Consider the following 14,787-nt stretch of genomic DNA (forward strand, 5'->3'; position numbering starts at 1 on the left):
ACAGCTGCGGAGGTTCCATCTCTACCTCAAGGCCGAAAAATGTACCTTTCACCAAACCCGCGTCCACTTCCTGGGCTATATTATAGAAAAGGGTGGTGTCCGCATGGACAGAAAGAAGGTGGAGGCCATCACCTCTTGGCCACAACCGGGTACCATCAAGGAACTGCAACGCTTTCTCGGATTTTCAAATTTCTACCGTCGTTTCATTGCTCAGTACAGTACCATCACCAGCCCTCTCACAGACCTCCTCAAAGGGGGAACCAAAACTCTTGCATGGAACTCCAGCGCCACAACAGCTTTCCTGAACCTAAAGAAAGCCTTCACAACCGCACCACTCCTAGTTCACCCTGACCCGAATCTGCCATTCGTCGTGGAGGTAGATGCCTCCACCACAGGTGTTGGTGCGGTTTTGTCCCAGCAGCAGGGGACGCCTCCCAAGCTCCATCCATGTGCCTTCTTTTCCCGGAAACTCAGCCCGGCGGAGAGGAACTATGATATCGGGAATCGAGAATTGTTAGCTATCAAGCTCGCCCTGGAGGAATGGAGGCACTGGTTGGAAGGGGCCCTTCATCCCTTCCTGGTTCTGACGGACCACAAAAATCTTCAGTACTTGCGTGAGGCCAAACGGCTGAACCCCCGCCAAGCCAGATGGGCTCTATTCTTTACCCGGTTTAACTTCAAGATTTCCTATCGTCCAGGGCCCCGTAATTTGAAAGCAGACGCTCTCTCCCGAGTCCATGCCCCTGAGGAAGGTCCGGAGGAGCCAGAGGGCATTCTGCCGACGGAGATGTTAATCAGTCCCATCCAATGGTCCTCTCCACCAGTCGCCTCAGAGAATCCTCCTGCCAATCCGCCGGGCTGCCCTCCAGATCGCCAGTATGTACCTAGAACTCAACGAACCCCGCTCATCTTCTCGTCGCATACCTCCCTCGGTACTGGCCACCCCGGGGCCAACGCCACCCTCTCGCTGCTACAAGATCGCTTCTGGTGGCCCAATATGGCCAGGGACGTACGAAGGTTCGTTCAGGGCTGTCCGGACTGTGCCATCTCCAAAACCTCCCGTCATCTCCCCTCTGGCAAACTCGTTCCACTTCCCACACCTAACCGCCCGTGGTCACACCTAGGAGTGGATTTCATCACCGACCTGCCCGTCTCGGACACTTTCACCTGCATCCTTGTCATCATAGATCGATTTTCCAAGTTCTGCCGCCTAATCCCGCTCACAGGCCTACCCACGGCTCTTCAGACTGCCGAACTACTCTTCAATCATGTATTCCGCCACTATGGCATACCAGAAGATATTGTGTCCGATAGGGGACCCCAGTTCATATCACGTGTTTGGAAGGCCTTCTTCACTCTCCTAGGTGTGACCGTCAGCTTGACATCCGGCTACCATCCGCAGTCTAACGGACAGACTGAACGAAAAATTCAAGAAATCGGCCGTTTCCTAAGAACCGTCTGCCATAGCCACCAGAACTCTTGGAACCAGTTCTTGGGCTGGGCCGAGTACGCGCAGAACTCCCTACGCCAAAGCTCTACAGGTCTTACACCCTTCCAGTGCGTACTCGGCTACCAGCCCCCATTGTTCCCGTGGACGGGTATTCCCTCGGATGTTCCTGCAGTAGACCACTGGTTCCGGGAGAGCGAGAGGGTCTGGGACGCGGCACACCACCAGCTGCAGCAGGCAGTGCGCAGGCAGAAGATCCAAGCCGATGCCCGCCGCGCTGCCACACCCTCCTACCGCCCCGGACAAAAGGTATGGCTGTCCACTCGGGACATCCGCCTGCGCCTGCCTTGCCGGAAATTGAGTCCCAGATTCGTTGGCCCCTTTACCATCCTAGAGCAGATCAACCCAGTAACATACAAACTTCAACTACCCCCTCAGTATAAAATTCACCCTGTTTTTCACGTGTCCCTGCTAAAACCCTTCTACCCTTCTGTCTCCCCAGAGCCTGGTCCGGTCGAGGAACCCCCTCTCCCTCTCATCGTAGACGAAGGCGCCATCTACAGGGTGCGAGAGATCCTACATTCCCGGCGCCGTGGTGGCAGGTTGGAGTACCTTGTAGATTGGGAGGGCTATGGCCCCGAGGAGCGCTCTTGGGTACCCAGAGAGGATGTTCTCGATCCAACCCTTCTGTCGGACTTCCATGCCGCTCACCCGGAGCTCCCAGCCCCACGTGGTCGGGGTAGGCCACCACGACGCCGGGGTCGGCCTTCAGGAGCAGGCCGTGGAGAGGGGGGTACTGTAACAGCACGGCCAGGCTCCCCCGTCACTCAACTCCCAAGATCTGCCTCACCTGACTTCTAATCACGCACACCTGCACCTCGTCATCACCCTCATCACAGACACTTCATAAGCACTCACCCCAGCCACCACAGTTGTCCGATCTCGTTGCTACCTGCCGGACTCTACTCTGAAGCTCTCCAGTCGATGAGTATTACCTCTGATCATTTACCTTGTGTACTAACCTGCTGTTCTCCGTCCCGTCTTCCTCTCAGTCTTCAGACCCGTCTGTGTGTGATCATCTGTCTGGGATCCGACTCCTCTCCGATCACGCTCCACCCGCCTGCTAGGCAGAAAGACCCGATTAGCACTATCACCCAACACCTGCAAGATTCACGACCAAGAAGCTACTCACCTTGTCTCACGATCACCAGCACCCAAGTCCTGTAAATAAAGACACATTATTGCACTTACCTTCTGAGTCCGTCTGCATCTGTGACAAATGCATCCTTCCTGAATTAAAGTTTTAAATCCTTAAAAAAATAAAAGTACTGACCTCAGACTTTTCAACAATAGTGTACATTCATGCTTTGATATGTACAGGTGCATCTCAATAAATTAGAATGTCATGGAAAAGTTCATATATTTCAGTAATTCAACTCAAATTGTGAAACTCGTGTATTAAATAAATTCAATTCACAGACTGAAGTCGTTTAAGTCTTTGGTTCTTTTAATTGTGATGATTTAGGCTCACATTTAACAAATTAGAATACTTCATAAGAAAAAAAAACATTTTTAGTGAATTGTTGGCCTTCTGGAAAGTATGTTCATTTACTGTATATGTACTCGATACTTGGTAGGAGCTCCTTTTGCTTTAATTACTGCCTCAATTCGGCGTGGCATGGAGGTGATCAGTTTGTGGCACTGCTGAGGTGGTATGGAAGCCCAGGTTGCTTTGATAGCGGCCTTCAGATTATCTGCCTTGTTGGGTCTGGTGTCTCTCATCTTCCTCTTGACAATACCCCATAGATTCTCTATGGGGTTCAGGTCAGGCAAGTTTGCTGGCCAATCAAGCACAGTAACACCATGGTCATTGAACCAGCTTTTGGTACTTTTGGCAGTGTGGGCAGGTACCAAGTCCTGCTGGAAAATGAAATTAGCATCTCCATAAAGCTTGTCAGCAGAAGGAAGCATGAAGTGCTCTAATATTTCCTGGTAGATGGCTGCGTTGACTGTGGACTTCAGAAAACACAGTGGACCAACACCAGCTGATGACATGGCAGCCCAAATCATCACTGACTGTGGAAACTTTACACTGGACTTCAAGCAACATGGATTCTGTGCCTTTCCACTCTTCCTCCAGAATTTGGGACCTTGATTTCCAAATGAAATGCAAAATTCACTTTTATCTGAAAAGAGGACTTTGGACCACTGAGCAACAGTCCAGTTCTTTTTCTCCACAGCCCAGGTAAGACGCTTCTGACGTTGTCTCTGGTTCAGAAGTGGCTTGGTAGCCCTTTTTCTGAAGACGTCTGAGCGTGGTGACTCTTGATGCACTGACTCCAGCTTCAGTCCACTCCTTGTGAAGCTCTCACAAGTGTTTGAATCAGCTTTGCTTGACAGTATTCTCAAGCTTGCGGTTCCTGTTGCTTGTGCACCTTTTCCTACCCAAATTCTTCCTTCCAGTCAACTTTGCATTTAATATGCTTTGATACAGCACTCTGAACAGCCACACCTTTCATTAATGACCCTCTGTGACTTACCCTCTTTGTGGAGGGCGTCAATGTTCGTCTTCTGGATCATTGCCAAGTCAGCAGTCTTCCCGATTATTGTGGTTTCAAAGAACAAGCGATACCCAGAATGTATACTGTAGGGATGGTTATTAATTGAAACTCAAATGTAAATATTCTAATGTTTTGAGATACTGATTTTTGACTTTCATGAGCTGTAAGCTCTAATCATCAAAATTAAAACAAAAAAACTTTTGAAAAGTTTCACTTTTTGAAATAACTTACAAGAAAAAATTTACTTTTTCACTACATTCTAATTTATTGAGATGCACCTTTATATCTAATGAAAATTTAAAATTAAGATGGTTATTGGTCATCTACTCACCTTCTTGTTGTTCAAAATCTGTATGACTGACTTTCTTCTGCAGAACACACAAAAAAATATATATATATTTTTTGCTATTACAATTTAATTTCCTGCTTGGCCAATTCACTTTAAATTTCATCTCATACAATGAAAGGAATTTAGCTCTCAGATTCTGAATTTTGCACAGTCTTACTGTAATTTGGCATATTATGGCTGTAGTTGTATTGCACTGTAAATAGAGCAGTAAATGTGACCTTGGACATTGCGCTACGTGCTTGGATGTGTCCATGTGAGCTTGAATTCCAAGACTAAAGCACTTGGCTTGATTTAACCACAGTATCAGCATAGTGGATACTGAACCTGAGGAAAAGCCAGACCCCCACACCTCCGAAACACAATGTCCTGGTCTGGACCATAACAAAACTACAGATATAAGAGGGGCCTAGATAAATAAATGAGTGAGTGATAGGTCAAGGGCCAAAGAATCAGAGACGGAGAATAATTATTCCTGTGACTCACATGAAAGATATTCAGCATTCCTGGCCATCAGCCCGAACCCTCACAATGGTGCACCTCTAAGTGCCAGGGCACCTAAAGATTGGCTTGTTTTAGTGTGTTTGATGTGCTTACGCCAGGAGGGGGGCTCACAGGTCAGCTGTCCTTGGCCTTATAGGGTTAGGGCAATCGAGGTTATAAATCCCATCACTGCTGTTGTGCTGAATCTCAGCATCCTGTCGATTGGTCCCAGTGGGTAGCTAGAACTATTGTGCTATTGCTGTAATGTTTCTATCATTACATATAGTTTATGGTTATATTTTTCTCTGAATTTTAGGTGGAATCACAGACACCTGGAGCCTCCATTAGCGTCTGCTATCTGTTGGTAATTACCTAATCGATAATTTATGTTAGTGATGCAAACACTGGGTAAGACTGAAAATGACTTAAACTGCATTCTTTCAAGTTCTTGTTTTTTTACAGTTGAAGGTTAACTATGGGTGATGCTCAAATGGCGGTTTATGGGGCCGCAGCCCCTTACCTGCGGAAGTCTGAAAGGGAGCGTCTAGAGGCGCAAACTAAACTCTTTGACTTAAAGAAGGAATGCTTTGTTCCGGACTCAGTGGAGGAGTTTGTTAAAGCCACCATCACAAGTCGAGAGGGTGACAAAGTCACTGTGGAGACACAAAGAGGGAAGGTCAGTGCAAAAAGAACAATTTTCAATCTGTTATGAACTTTTATGAAAGTCTGATCAGCCACTATATCATTTAGATATTATAATATGACCTGAGATCATTACTGATGTGAACTCCTTTTACAAAGATATAAAATATTTAATATGTTTACATTTAAAACCATTTAATGTGGTTGCATTTTTAAGGAGTCTTCAATTCTCTAATTCTTAAAATAGGCTAAATAATTAACAATGCATTGAACAGTAACAATAAACTCAATTTATGCTGAACATTGTACAGCTTACAAGGAAAGAATCATCTAAACCAGATTTTTTTGACAAACCTTGTTGTTAGTTAAAGATTCTGAGAATGTAAATGAGTAAGCAACACCAGCTTGTGAATAATTTTCATATTAACATGATTCATTTGTATTAAATATTTAATTCTTATTTTTTTTATAAATTTAACTTCATCTTATGTTATTTGAAAACAATTGAAACTATTTTTAATAAGATCAAATGTTTAGATTTTTATACAATTATGTATATTAAAAAAATATACATTTTCATTCAATTTAATTTGCCATTGACAATTTCACAGTCCTGCAATTCTCTTTGGTTGTTCAGCAGGAAAACCTGCTTTAAACCTTTTCCTTTATTTATACAGACTATCACTGTCAAAGACAGTGATGTTCTGCAACAGAATCCCCCCAAATTTGATAAAATTGAAGACATGGCAATGCTGACCTTTCTCCATGAGCCAGCTGTGCTGTATAATCTCAAAGAGCGCTATGCAGTATGGATGATCTATGTGAGTATGTAGGAGTCTCAGCTTCTTCTCTGAAACAAAACCTTTACCTTTAGTTGAAAACTCTACTAACGTTTCTGTTCTACAGACCTACTCAGGGCTGTTCTGTGTCACTGTCAACCCTTACAAGTGGCTGCCAGTGTACAATCAGGAGGTGGTTATAGCCTATAGAGGGAAAAAGAGGAGTGAAGCCCCTCCGCACATCTATTCCATCTCTGATAACGCCTACCAGTACATGCTGACAGGTGATACTCACAGAAATAATCCAACCAAATAAAAATGATAAAATACAAAAATAATGAAATAAACATTGATAAATAAAACCATATATTTCTGTTATTCCATACAGACAGAGAAAACCAGTCTATTCTTATCACGTAAGTGACAAAACATACCACACGCAAAACATTATTACTATTTTTACAGAGATATAGTAGTCTTTTGGGAATGTATTAAAGGGATAGTTCGCCCAAAAATAAAACAAATAGTAATTTACTCACCTACTTGTCATTGAAACCCATATGGCTGCTACTTCTACAAAGACATCTTGTAGAAAGTCTAGGTGTCTCTATGTCCATACAATGAAGGTGGACTCTAAAACTGTTATATTACTATATCACAAATGTAACAAAATCTAAATTGACCTCAATACCCTGCAAATTCAGAACACATTCATTAAGGGCACTGAGATATGGACATTGTGGTCATGTCATCCATTTCTCACCATAATACTGTTTGTATTGACTTTAGTGGAGAGTCTGGAGCTGGGAAGACTGTGAACACTAAAAGAGTCATTCAGTACTTTGCCAGCATTGCAGCAAGTGGGGGGAAGAAGGATGCATCTGCTCAGAACAAGGTTCCATGTTAATGAAGGGACAAATATAAATGTGTTGAATAATCTTTTAATGTAACCTGTTTAAAAAATGTTTCACCTTCTTTTGTGATTTGATCTCCTCATCTAGGGGACCCTGGAGGATCAAATCATCCAGGCAAACCCTGCCTTGGAGGCCTTTGGTAATGCTAAGACCATCCGAAATGACAACTCCTCAAGATTTGTAAGTGAACGTGTAATAAATCAAAATCGATCAGCATAGACAATTTTATGCAACATGATGTAAATTGGCTAATATGGCTCTTCTACATATCTTTTTAGGGAAAATTTATTCGAATTCACTTTGATACAAGGGGGAAACTGGCATCTGCTGACATTGAAACATGTATGTCTTTGCTCTGTCTTCACAAACAATCTTAAATTATTATTTAATAAGTGAAAATGTAAATAATAGATTAAAGTGTACTACTTCATAAAACTATGTTCTTTCTATCTGTATAGATCTCCTGGAGAAGTCCCGTGTGACCTTTCAGTTAAAGGCTGAGAGAGACTATCACATCTTCTATCAAATTTTATCCAACAAGAAACCTGAGATCCTTGGTGAGCAAATTAAGCAACCTCAGATACCCAAATTCAAAACAGATAGACTTGTAATCTTTCACTCTTTCTCTTCTACTGAAACTGTATAAACAGAGATGTTACTAATAACATCAAACCCCTATGACTACGCATTCATCTCTCAAGGAGAGACCACGGTTGCTTCCATTGATGATGCTGAGGAGTTAATGGCAACCGATGTGAGTAGCTGGTTAAAAACCATGATGATCTTTGGCCACATAATAGTAATATGCTTTAAGGCAGTCAAATACCCAAGTTTTCTACTTTCACAGAGTGCCTTTGATATATTGGGCTTTACACAAGATGAAAAGAACTCTGTGTACAAGCTGACTGGAGCCATTATGCACTACGGCAACATGAAGTTTAAGCAAAAGCAGCGTGAGGAACAAGCAGAAGCTGATGGGACTGAAGGTAAGGAATGGAAACTTGCAGGAAATTCAAATGGCATCACCTTTGTGAACAGCTGTATTTCAGTCATGCGTTATGTATAAGGAATCTTGATTTACAGATGCTGACAAATCAGCATATCTAATGGGTCTGAATTCTGCTGACCTCATCAAGGGTCTATGTCATCCAAGGGTCAAAGTTGGAAATGAGTGGGTAACCAAGGGACAAAATGTCCAGCAGGTAGTCACAATTCAAGCTGACAACAATGAAAGAATGAAAAAGCAATCAAACAAAACTTTCATGAGTTGATTATTGCAGGTAAACTATGCTGTTGGTGCCTTATCAAAAGCGGTGTATGAGAGAATGTTCCTCTGGATGGTGGTGAGAATCAATCAGACTCTGGAGACAAAGCAGCCTCGCCAATACTTCATTGGAGTGCTGGACATTGCTGGCTTTGAGATTTTTGAAGTGAGAACTGAATGCTTAGCTTAACACACAATAAATTACACCTCAGCATTTCAAGTAATGTTCAAGTATTTCAAGTATCTATATTTTTCATGCATAAAACTGATGATTTTACCAATTAATTTATAGTACAACACCTTTGAGCAACTCTGCATCAACTTTACCAATGAGAAACTGCAACAGTTTTTCAACCACCACATGTTTGTGCTGGAACAAGAGGAGTACAAGAAAGAAGGGATTGAATGGGTGTTCATTGACTTCGGTATGGATTTGCAGGCCTGCATCGATCTCATTGAGAAAGTGAGTAGGCAAAATTTTTACAATTAAATTATATATGCATTTCTTTGACTTCACCATTTCTCCATATTTCTGATTGCTTCAGCCTATGGGCATCATGTCCATCCTTGAAGAGGAGTGCATGTTTCCTAAAGCCAGCGATGCAACATTTAAAGCAAAGCTTTACGACAACCACCTTGGGAAATCAATCAACTTCCAGAAACCAAGGATAGTGAAAGGGAAGCCAGAAGCACACTTTGCCCTGGCTCACTACGCTGGTATAGTGGACTACAACATCAACAACTGGCTAGTGAAGAATAAGGACCCCCTTAATGAAACCGTGGTTGGACTGTACCAGAAATCCTCAATGAAGTTGTTGCCTCATCTGTTTGCCAACTATGCAAGTGCAGAGTCAGGTGTGCTTGTAACGTCTTTACAACAAATGACACTATCAATTTGAAGTAATGTGAGGTCAATGTGATGAGTCAAAATCAAGCTATAAAGCAATAGTGTCCATACTGTGTCATATAAATCTTGTGAACATTTTAGCTCTATCACTAAACCATTATGAATAACTCCTAATTTACAAAAATTCAAACCTCTGAATTATATTTTGTCCAGGCACGGCTGAAAGTGGAAGCGGGAAAAAAGAAAAGAAGAAGAAAGGGTCGTCATTCCAGACAGTGTCTGCACTTCACAGGGTATGTCAAAGCCTGCCAATACCTAAAATCTCTAAAAACTCTTATCTGTCCTAATCAAATGAGTTAACAAGTGTTTCCTTACAGGAGAATCTCAACAAGCTAATGACGAACCTGAGATCAACTCATCCTCACTTTGTACGGTGCATCATCCCCAATGAGACAAAGACTCCTGGGGAGATGGACAACCCTTTGGTCATGCATCAACTGCGCTGTAACGGGGTACTGGAGGGCATCAGAATTTGCAGAAAAGGATTCCCCAACAGAATCCTGTATGGAGACTTCAAACAGAGGTACCAAGAAAAAAATGACTAGAACCCATAGGAAAAATTTGTTGCTCAGTGGTTGCTTTTCCTAAGCTCTAGAGACTTAGATGAGATTCTCATATATCTCTCATTTTAGTACCAACAGCATTTCAGATGTTTCTCCTAAAATTCCTTAGAAGAAGTCGAAGTAGACACAAATGAGACATGAGAAATATTTGAGAAAAAAAAAAGTCAAAACTGAGAATGTGGTGGAAGAAACATAGTATATCTCTTTATTGTCTTGTGGCAATCTCTATCAAGACTCCAATATAGGAATATTTTATTGCTCAGTGGTTGCTCTTTCTAAGCTCATGAGACTTAGTTGTGATTCTCATATATTTCTCATTTTAGTCTCAACAGTGTCTCAGATGTTTCTCTGCCACTGCTCCGGGTGTGTGTTCACTGCTGTGTGTGCACTTTGGATGGGTTAAATGCAGAGCACAAATTCCGAGTATGGGTCACCATACTTGGCCACATGCCACGTCACTTTCACTTTCTCATAAAAATCCTTAGGAGAAATAAAAGTAGACACAACTGAGACATGAGAAAGTTCTGAAAGAAAGGAATCCAAAATGAGAGACTAGGAGAAATATCTGAGCACAGTGTGTGATGTTGTTGAGATCTCTTTTAAAGCTTTAAAGGAGACTATTGTGAGAGTGTTAAGAGTTTTTGTGAAGTAACACTGAAGTTTGAGAAGCAGGAGACTCAAGCAAAAATCTCCATTTGATCTGAGAGTAACCTCATTTCTGTTTAGGAGATATATTTGAGATGTCAAAGAGATGTCACTTTTGATTTTTCTTTCCTATGGGAAGTTACTGCAAAACCTGCTTGTTTTAATTTTAAATACTTCTTTCTGTGATTCTGCAGATATCGGATCTTAAACCCTGCAGCTATCCCTGAGGGACAGTTCATAGACAGCAAGAAAGGAGCAGAGAAACTGCTGAGTTCTCTTGAGATAGACCACCAGCAATACAGGCTTGGACACACTAAGGTAAGTCTTGTAAGGCGACCTGGGAATGTGCAAAATGCTGTGAAAGAAAAAAGTTGTGAACTTTGTCTATTATTATTCCAGGTATTTTTTAAGGCTGGTCTTTTAGGCCAACTGGAGGAGATGAGAGATGAGCGTCTATCAAAAATAATCACTGGAATTCAAGCTAGATCTCGAGGTCTTCTTTCAAGGGTTGAATACCAAAAGATGGTAGAACGCAGGTAACAATTATCCCATACATTACTTTATACTTAATCTAGCAATGTGTGTTTATATGTTCTATTGAATTTTAAAAGGCATTTGATTGTATTTTTATGCATTCTCCACAAATAAAAAAGGGATGCCTTGCTTGTGATTCAGTGGAATGTACGTGCATTCATGAGTGTCAAGAATTGGCCCTGGATGAAACTCTTCTTTAAAATTAAACCATTACTGAGATCTGCTGAAGCAGAAAAGGAAATGGCCAATATGAAAGAGGAATTCTTGAAGCTTAAGGAAGCCTATGCAAAATCTGAGGCTCGTAGAAAAGAACTTGAGGAAAAAATGGTTACTCTACTTCAAGAAAAGAATGACCTCCAACTTCAAGTGCAGGCAGTATGTTTGTAAAACTTCATTAATAAAAGATTGGAATAGACAGTAATATGTATCCTATTTTGCATGAATATTTTGAATCTTGTCAATGCAAACAGGAACAAGATAATCTCTGTGATGCTGAAGAGAGGTGTGAAGGGCTGATCAAAAACAAGATCCAGCTTGAGGCAAAAGCCAAAGAGCTCACAGAGCGACTTGAGGATGAGGAGGAGATGAACGCAGAGCTGACAGCTAAGAAGAGAAAGCTGGAGGATGAGTGCTCTGAACTGAAGAAAGATATTGATGATCTGGAGCTAACTCTGGCTAAAGTGGAGAAAGAAAAACATGCTACTGAGAACAAGGTTTAATACAAACTGCAATTAACTGTGAAAAGGAATGTCTATCATAAAACGTTTAACTAATATTAGCTTTATATACACAGGTAAAGAACCTGACAGAGGAAATGGCAGCTTTAGATGATATCATTGCCAAGCTAACAAAAGAGAAAAAGGCCTTGCAAGAAGCTCTTCAGCAGGCACTGGATGACTTGCAAAGTGAGGAGGACAAAGTCAACACCCTCACCAAAGCCAAAGTAAAGCTAGAGCAGCAGGTGGATGATGTAAGTAGTTATTATTATTATTATTATTATTATTAAGTAAAATGCTGTTGTTGTTGGAACATATTTTTTTGCAGCAGATTAAGCTTTTTTGATAAATCTGTTAGCTTGAGGGATCTCTAGAGCAAGAAAAGAAAATCCGAATGGATCTAGAAAGAGCCAAGAGGAAACTTGAAGGAGACTTGAAGTTAACCCAGGAGAGCATAATGGACCTAGAGAATGACAAACAGCAACTGGAAGAACGAATGAAGAAGTAAGACCAATTACTTTATTAGCATATTACTGTTGTTTTAGATGTTTGAATATCCTAATGATATAAAGGCCATAATTTATTTTTCAGAAAAGACTTTGAAATCAGTCAGCTCAACAGTAAAATTGACGATGAGCAAAATATAATTATACAACTACAAAAGAAACTCAAGGAGCTGCAGGTATTTTATATGACCATACTTAATGATCTCTTTTCTTGATCAATGCACTAAGCATTTTATAGTGGAAAAAAACTCAACTTCTCTTTTGTGCTAGGCTCGAGTTGAGGAGCTAGAAGAAGAGCTTGAGGCAGAAAGAGCTGCCAGAGCCAAGGTGGAGAAACAAAGAGCAGATTTAGCCAGAGAGCTGGAGGAGATCAGTGAGAGACTGGAGGAGGCTGGAGGAGCAACAGCTGCTCAGATTGAGATGAACAAGAAACGGGAAACTGAGTTTCAGAAACTTCGTAGAGACCTTGAAGAGGCTACTCTACAACACGAGGCCACTGCCGCCACACTGCGGAAGAAACAAGCTGACAGTGTGGCTGAACTTGGAGAGCAGATAGACAATCTGCAGAGAGTCAAGCAAAAACTTGAAAAGGAAAAAAGTGAACTCAGACTTGAGCTGGATGATGTGCTCTCCAGCATGGAGCAGATTGTCAAGTCCAAGGTGAAAAAACTAAGTTTCTCTTTGCCCCCCCCCCCCCCCCCCCCCCCCAGCCTTTAAACGTGGCATTAGCACAAGTCTTTAATTATCTGTTTGTTTGTTTGTTTGTTTGTTTTTTTAAACCTCTGTCTTAAGACTGTATTAATGCAATTTATTTAAATAGACCAACATGGAGAAAGTTAACAGAACTCTGGAAGATCAAATGAATGAATTCCGAAACAGGTGTGAGGAAAATCAAAGGTCCCTCAATGACTTTACAACCCAGAAGGCAAAGCTTCAGGCAGAAAATGGTAAATGAACAATTTTGTTGTAACTATAAAAGGGTGACAAATGTATGACAACAGTTTTTCTTCCTGTTTCTTCCAATACATAAGATGAATATGCAAGACAGTTAGAAGAGAAGGAATCATTAATCTCCCAGCTGACAAGGGGTAAGAACTCCTTTAGTCAACAACTGGAGGACCTGAAAAGGCAGTTAGATGAGGAAATTAAGGTAACAGATGCTTGTCCACGTCTCCTATATTTCTACTAATGCTTGTACATCAAGTAATTTCTAATCTTATATAAAGTAATTGAACTGACCCTTTTTTCAGGCGAAGAATGCTCTCGCCCATGCACTGCAATCAGCTCGGCATGATACAGATCTGCTCAGAGAGCAGTATGAGGAGGAGCAAGAGGCCAAAGCAGAGCTACAGAGAAGCATGTCTAAAGCTAATACTGAGGTGGCTCAGTGGAGAACCAAGTATGAAACTGATGCCATACAGAGGACTGAGGAACTGGAGGAAGCCAAGTAAGATATGAAACTATTACATCTATATGGACATAAATGTGCTGTATATTGGGACCCACTCAAAAAGACCCATTGGCTGCCCCATCCTGCTTCTGTTTACTGTGTTGATCTATACAAAGAAGTGAAGGCTCAGTGCATTTTTAAAGCTTTTATCTGCTCTGCCATGTTTTTGTGAACTTCAAGTTCTACTTTTCAAAAGTCTGTTCTTTTAATTACTTCCATGCAGGAAGAAACTAGCTCAGCGTTTGCAGGAGGCTGAGGAGGCTGTGGAGGCAATAAATGCAAAATGTTCTTCCCTTGAAAAGACTAAACACAGACTTCAGAATGAAATTGAAGATTTGATGGTGGATGTGGAGAGAGCCAACACTGCTGCTGCAGCTTTAGACAAGAAACAAAGAAACTTTGACAAGGTAGTATTTAAGACTAAGAAAACAAACAAACAAAAAAATTCTGTAAAATTTATTTTTACACATTTTAGATTAATAGTAAGATCATCAGAATTATGAAACAAAACAAATGGATGCATTTTTGACTTATTAAAAAACATTATAAAAATGTAATTTAACAAAATTTTCTTTTCAGGTCTTATCTGAATGGAAGCAGAAGTATGAGGAGTCTCAGTGTGAACTGGAGAGCTCTCAGAAGGAAGCCAGATCTATGAGCACAGAACTGTTCAAGCTGAAGAACTCCTATGAGGAATCTCTGGATCACCTGGATACCTTGAAGAGAGAGAACAAGATTCTGCAAGGTTTCTTCATTGCTATTTTGCATACTTGCACAAAATTACAATGATGTATGATAATGTCCAAATGGTAATGTTATTTTTTCTTATAGAGGAGATCTCTGACCTGACTGAACAGCTTGGTGAGAGCGGAAAGACAATCCATGAGTTGGAGAAGGTCCGTAAGCAGCTGGAACAAGAAAAGGCTGAGATTCAAGCTGCTCTGGAAGAGGCTGAGGTAGGAGTGTGGCCACAAAAATTTGATGAAAATAAGTGCAATAATGACACGAGTCAGCTTATTCTGTTTATTAC

General features: G+C 41.4%; 1 protein-coding gene across 5 annotated transcripts in view; it reads left to right on the forward strand.

The window, feature by feature from the left end:
* Window positions 1–14,787, forward strand: part of LOC306881354 (myosin-7-like) — a 39,571-nt gene that overhangs the window by 4,469 nt on the left and 20,315 nt on the right. For 2 of the 5 annotated variants that reach the window (XR_013785146.1, XM_079435409.1), the window contains exons 1-32: window positions 4,950–5,068; window positions 5,154–5,201; window positions 5,300–5,513; window positions 6,157–6,300; window positions 6,386–6,542; window positions 6,647–6,674; window positions 7,048–7,153; window positions 7,260–7,352; window positions 7,451–7,514; window positions 7,631–7,729; window positions 7,823–7,926; window positions 8,020–8,158; window positions 8,256–8,374; window positions 8,453–8,602; window positions 8,729–8,899; window positions 8,982–9,291; window positions 9,497–9,576; window positions 9,661–9,866; window positions 10,746–10,869; window positions 10,951–11,087; window positions 11,205–11,460; window positions 11,556–11,798; window positions 11,879–12,055; window positions 12,160–12,305; window positions 12,393–12,483; window positions 12,578–12,967; window positions 13,128–13,254; window positions 13,339–13,457; window positions 13,558–13,754; window positions 13,981–14,164; window positions 14,337–14,502; window positions 14,589–14,713. Coding sequence is in view for 4 of the 5 variants with exons in the window: in XM_079435409.1 (XP_079291535.1) it covers window positions 5,313–5,513; window positions 6,157–6,300; window positions 6,386–6,542; window positions 6,647–6,674; window positions 7,048–7,153; window positions 7,260–7,352; window positions 7,451–7,514; window positions 7,631–7,729; window positions 7,823–7,926; window positions 8,020–8,158; window positions 8,256–8,374; window positions 8,453–8,602; window positions 8,729–8,899; window positions 8,982–9,291; window positions 9,497–9,576; window positions 9,661–9,866; window positions 10,746–10,869; window positions 10,951–11,087; window positions 11,205–11,460; window positions 11,556–11,798; window positions 11,879–12,055; window positions 12,160–12,305; window positions 12,393–12,483; window positions 12,578–12,967; window positions 13,128–13,254; window positions 13,339–13,457; window positions 13,558–13,754; window positions 13,981–14,164; window positions 14,337–14,502; window positions 14,589–14,713 (4,653 nt within the window). In the remaining variant the exon portion in view is untranslated. Of the gene's footprint in view, window positions 1–4,934; window positions 5,069–5,153; window positions 5,202–5,282; window positions 5,514–6,156; window positions 6,301–6,385; window positions 6,543–6,646; window positions 6,675–7,047; window positions 7,154–7,259; window positions 7,353–7,450; window positions 7,515–7,630; window positions 7,730–7,822; window positions 7,927–8,019; window positions 8,159–8,255; window positions 8,375–8,452; window positions 8,603–8,728; window positions 8,900–8,981; window positions 9,292–9,496; window positions 9,577–9,660; window positions 9,867–10,745; window positions 10,870–10,950; window positions 11,088–11,204; window positions 11,461–11,555; window positions 11,799–11,878; window positions 12,056–12,159; window positions 12,306–12,392; window positions 12,484–12,577; window positions 12,968–13,127; window positions 13,255–13,338; window positions 13,458–13,557; window positions 13,755–13,980; window positions 14,165–14,336; window positions 14,503–14,588; window positions 14,714–14,787 lie in introns of those variants that run through there. The other 3 variants (XM_079435410.1, XM_079435412.1, XM_079435411.1) reach the window with 3 other exon arrangements.

The sequence above is a fragment of the Barbus barbus genome (assembly GCF_936440315.1).
Source record: "Barbus barbus genome assembly, chromosome: 15".
In the NCBI taxonomy this organism is placed as follows: Eukaryota; Metazoa; Chordata; class Actinopteri; order Cypriniformes; family Cyprinidae; genus Barbus; species Barbus barbus.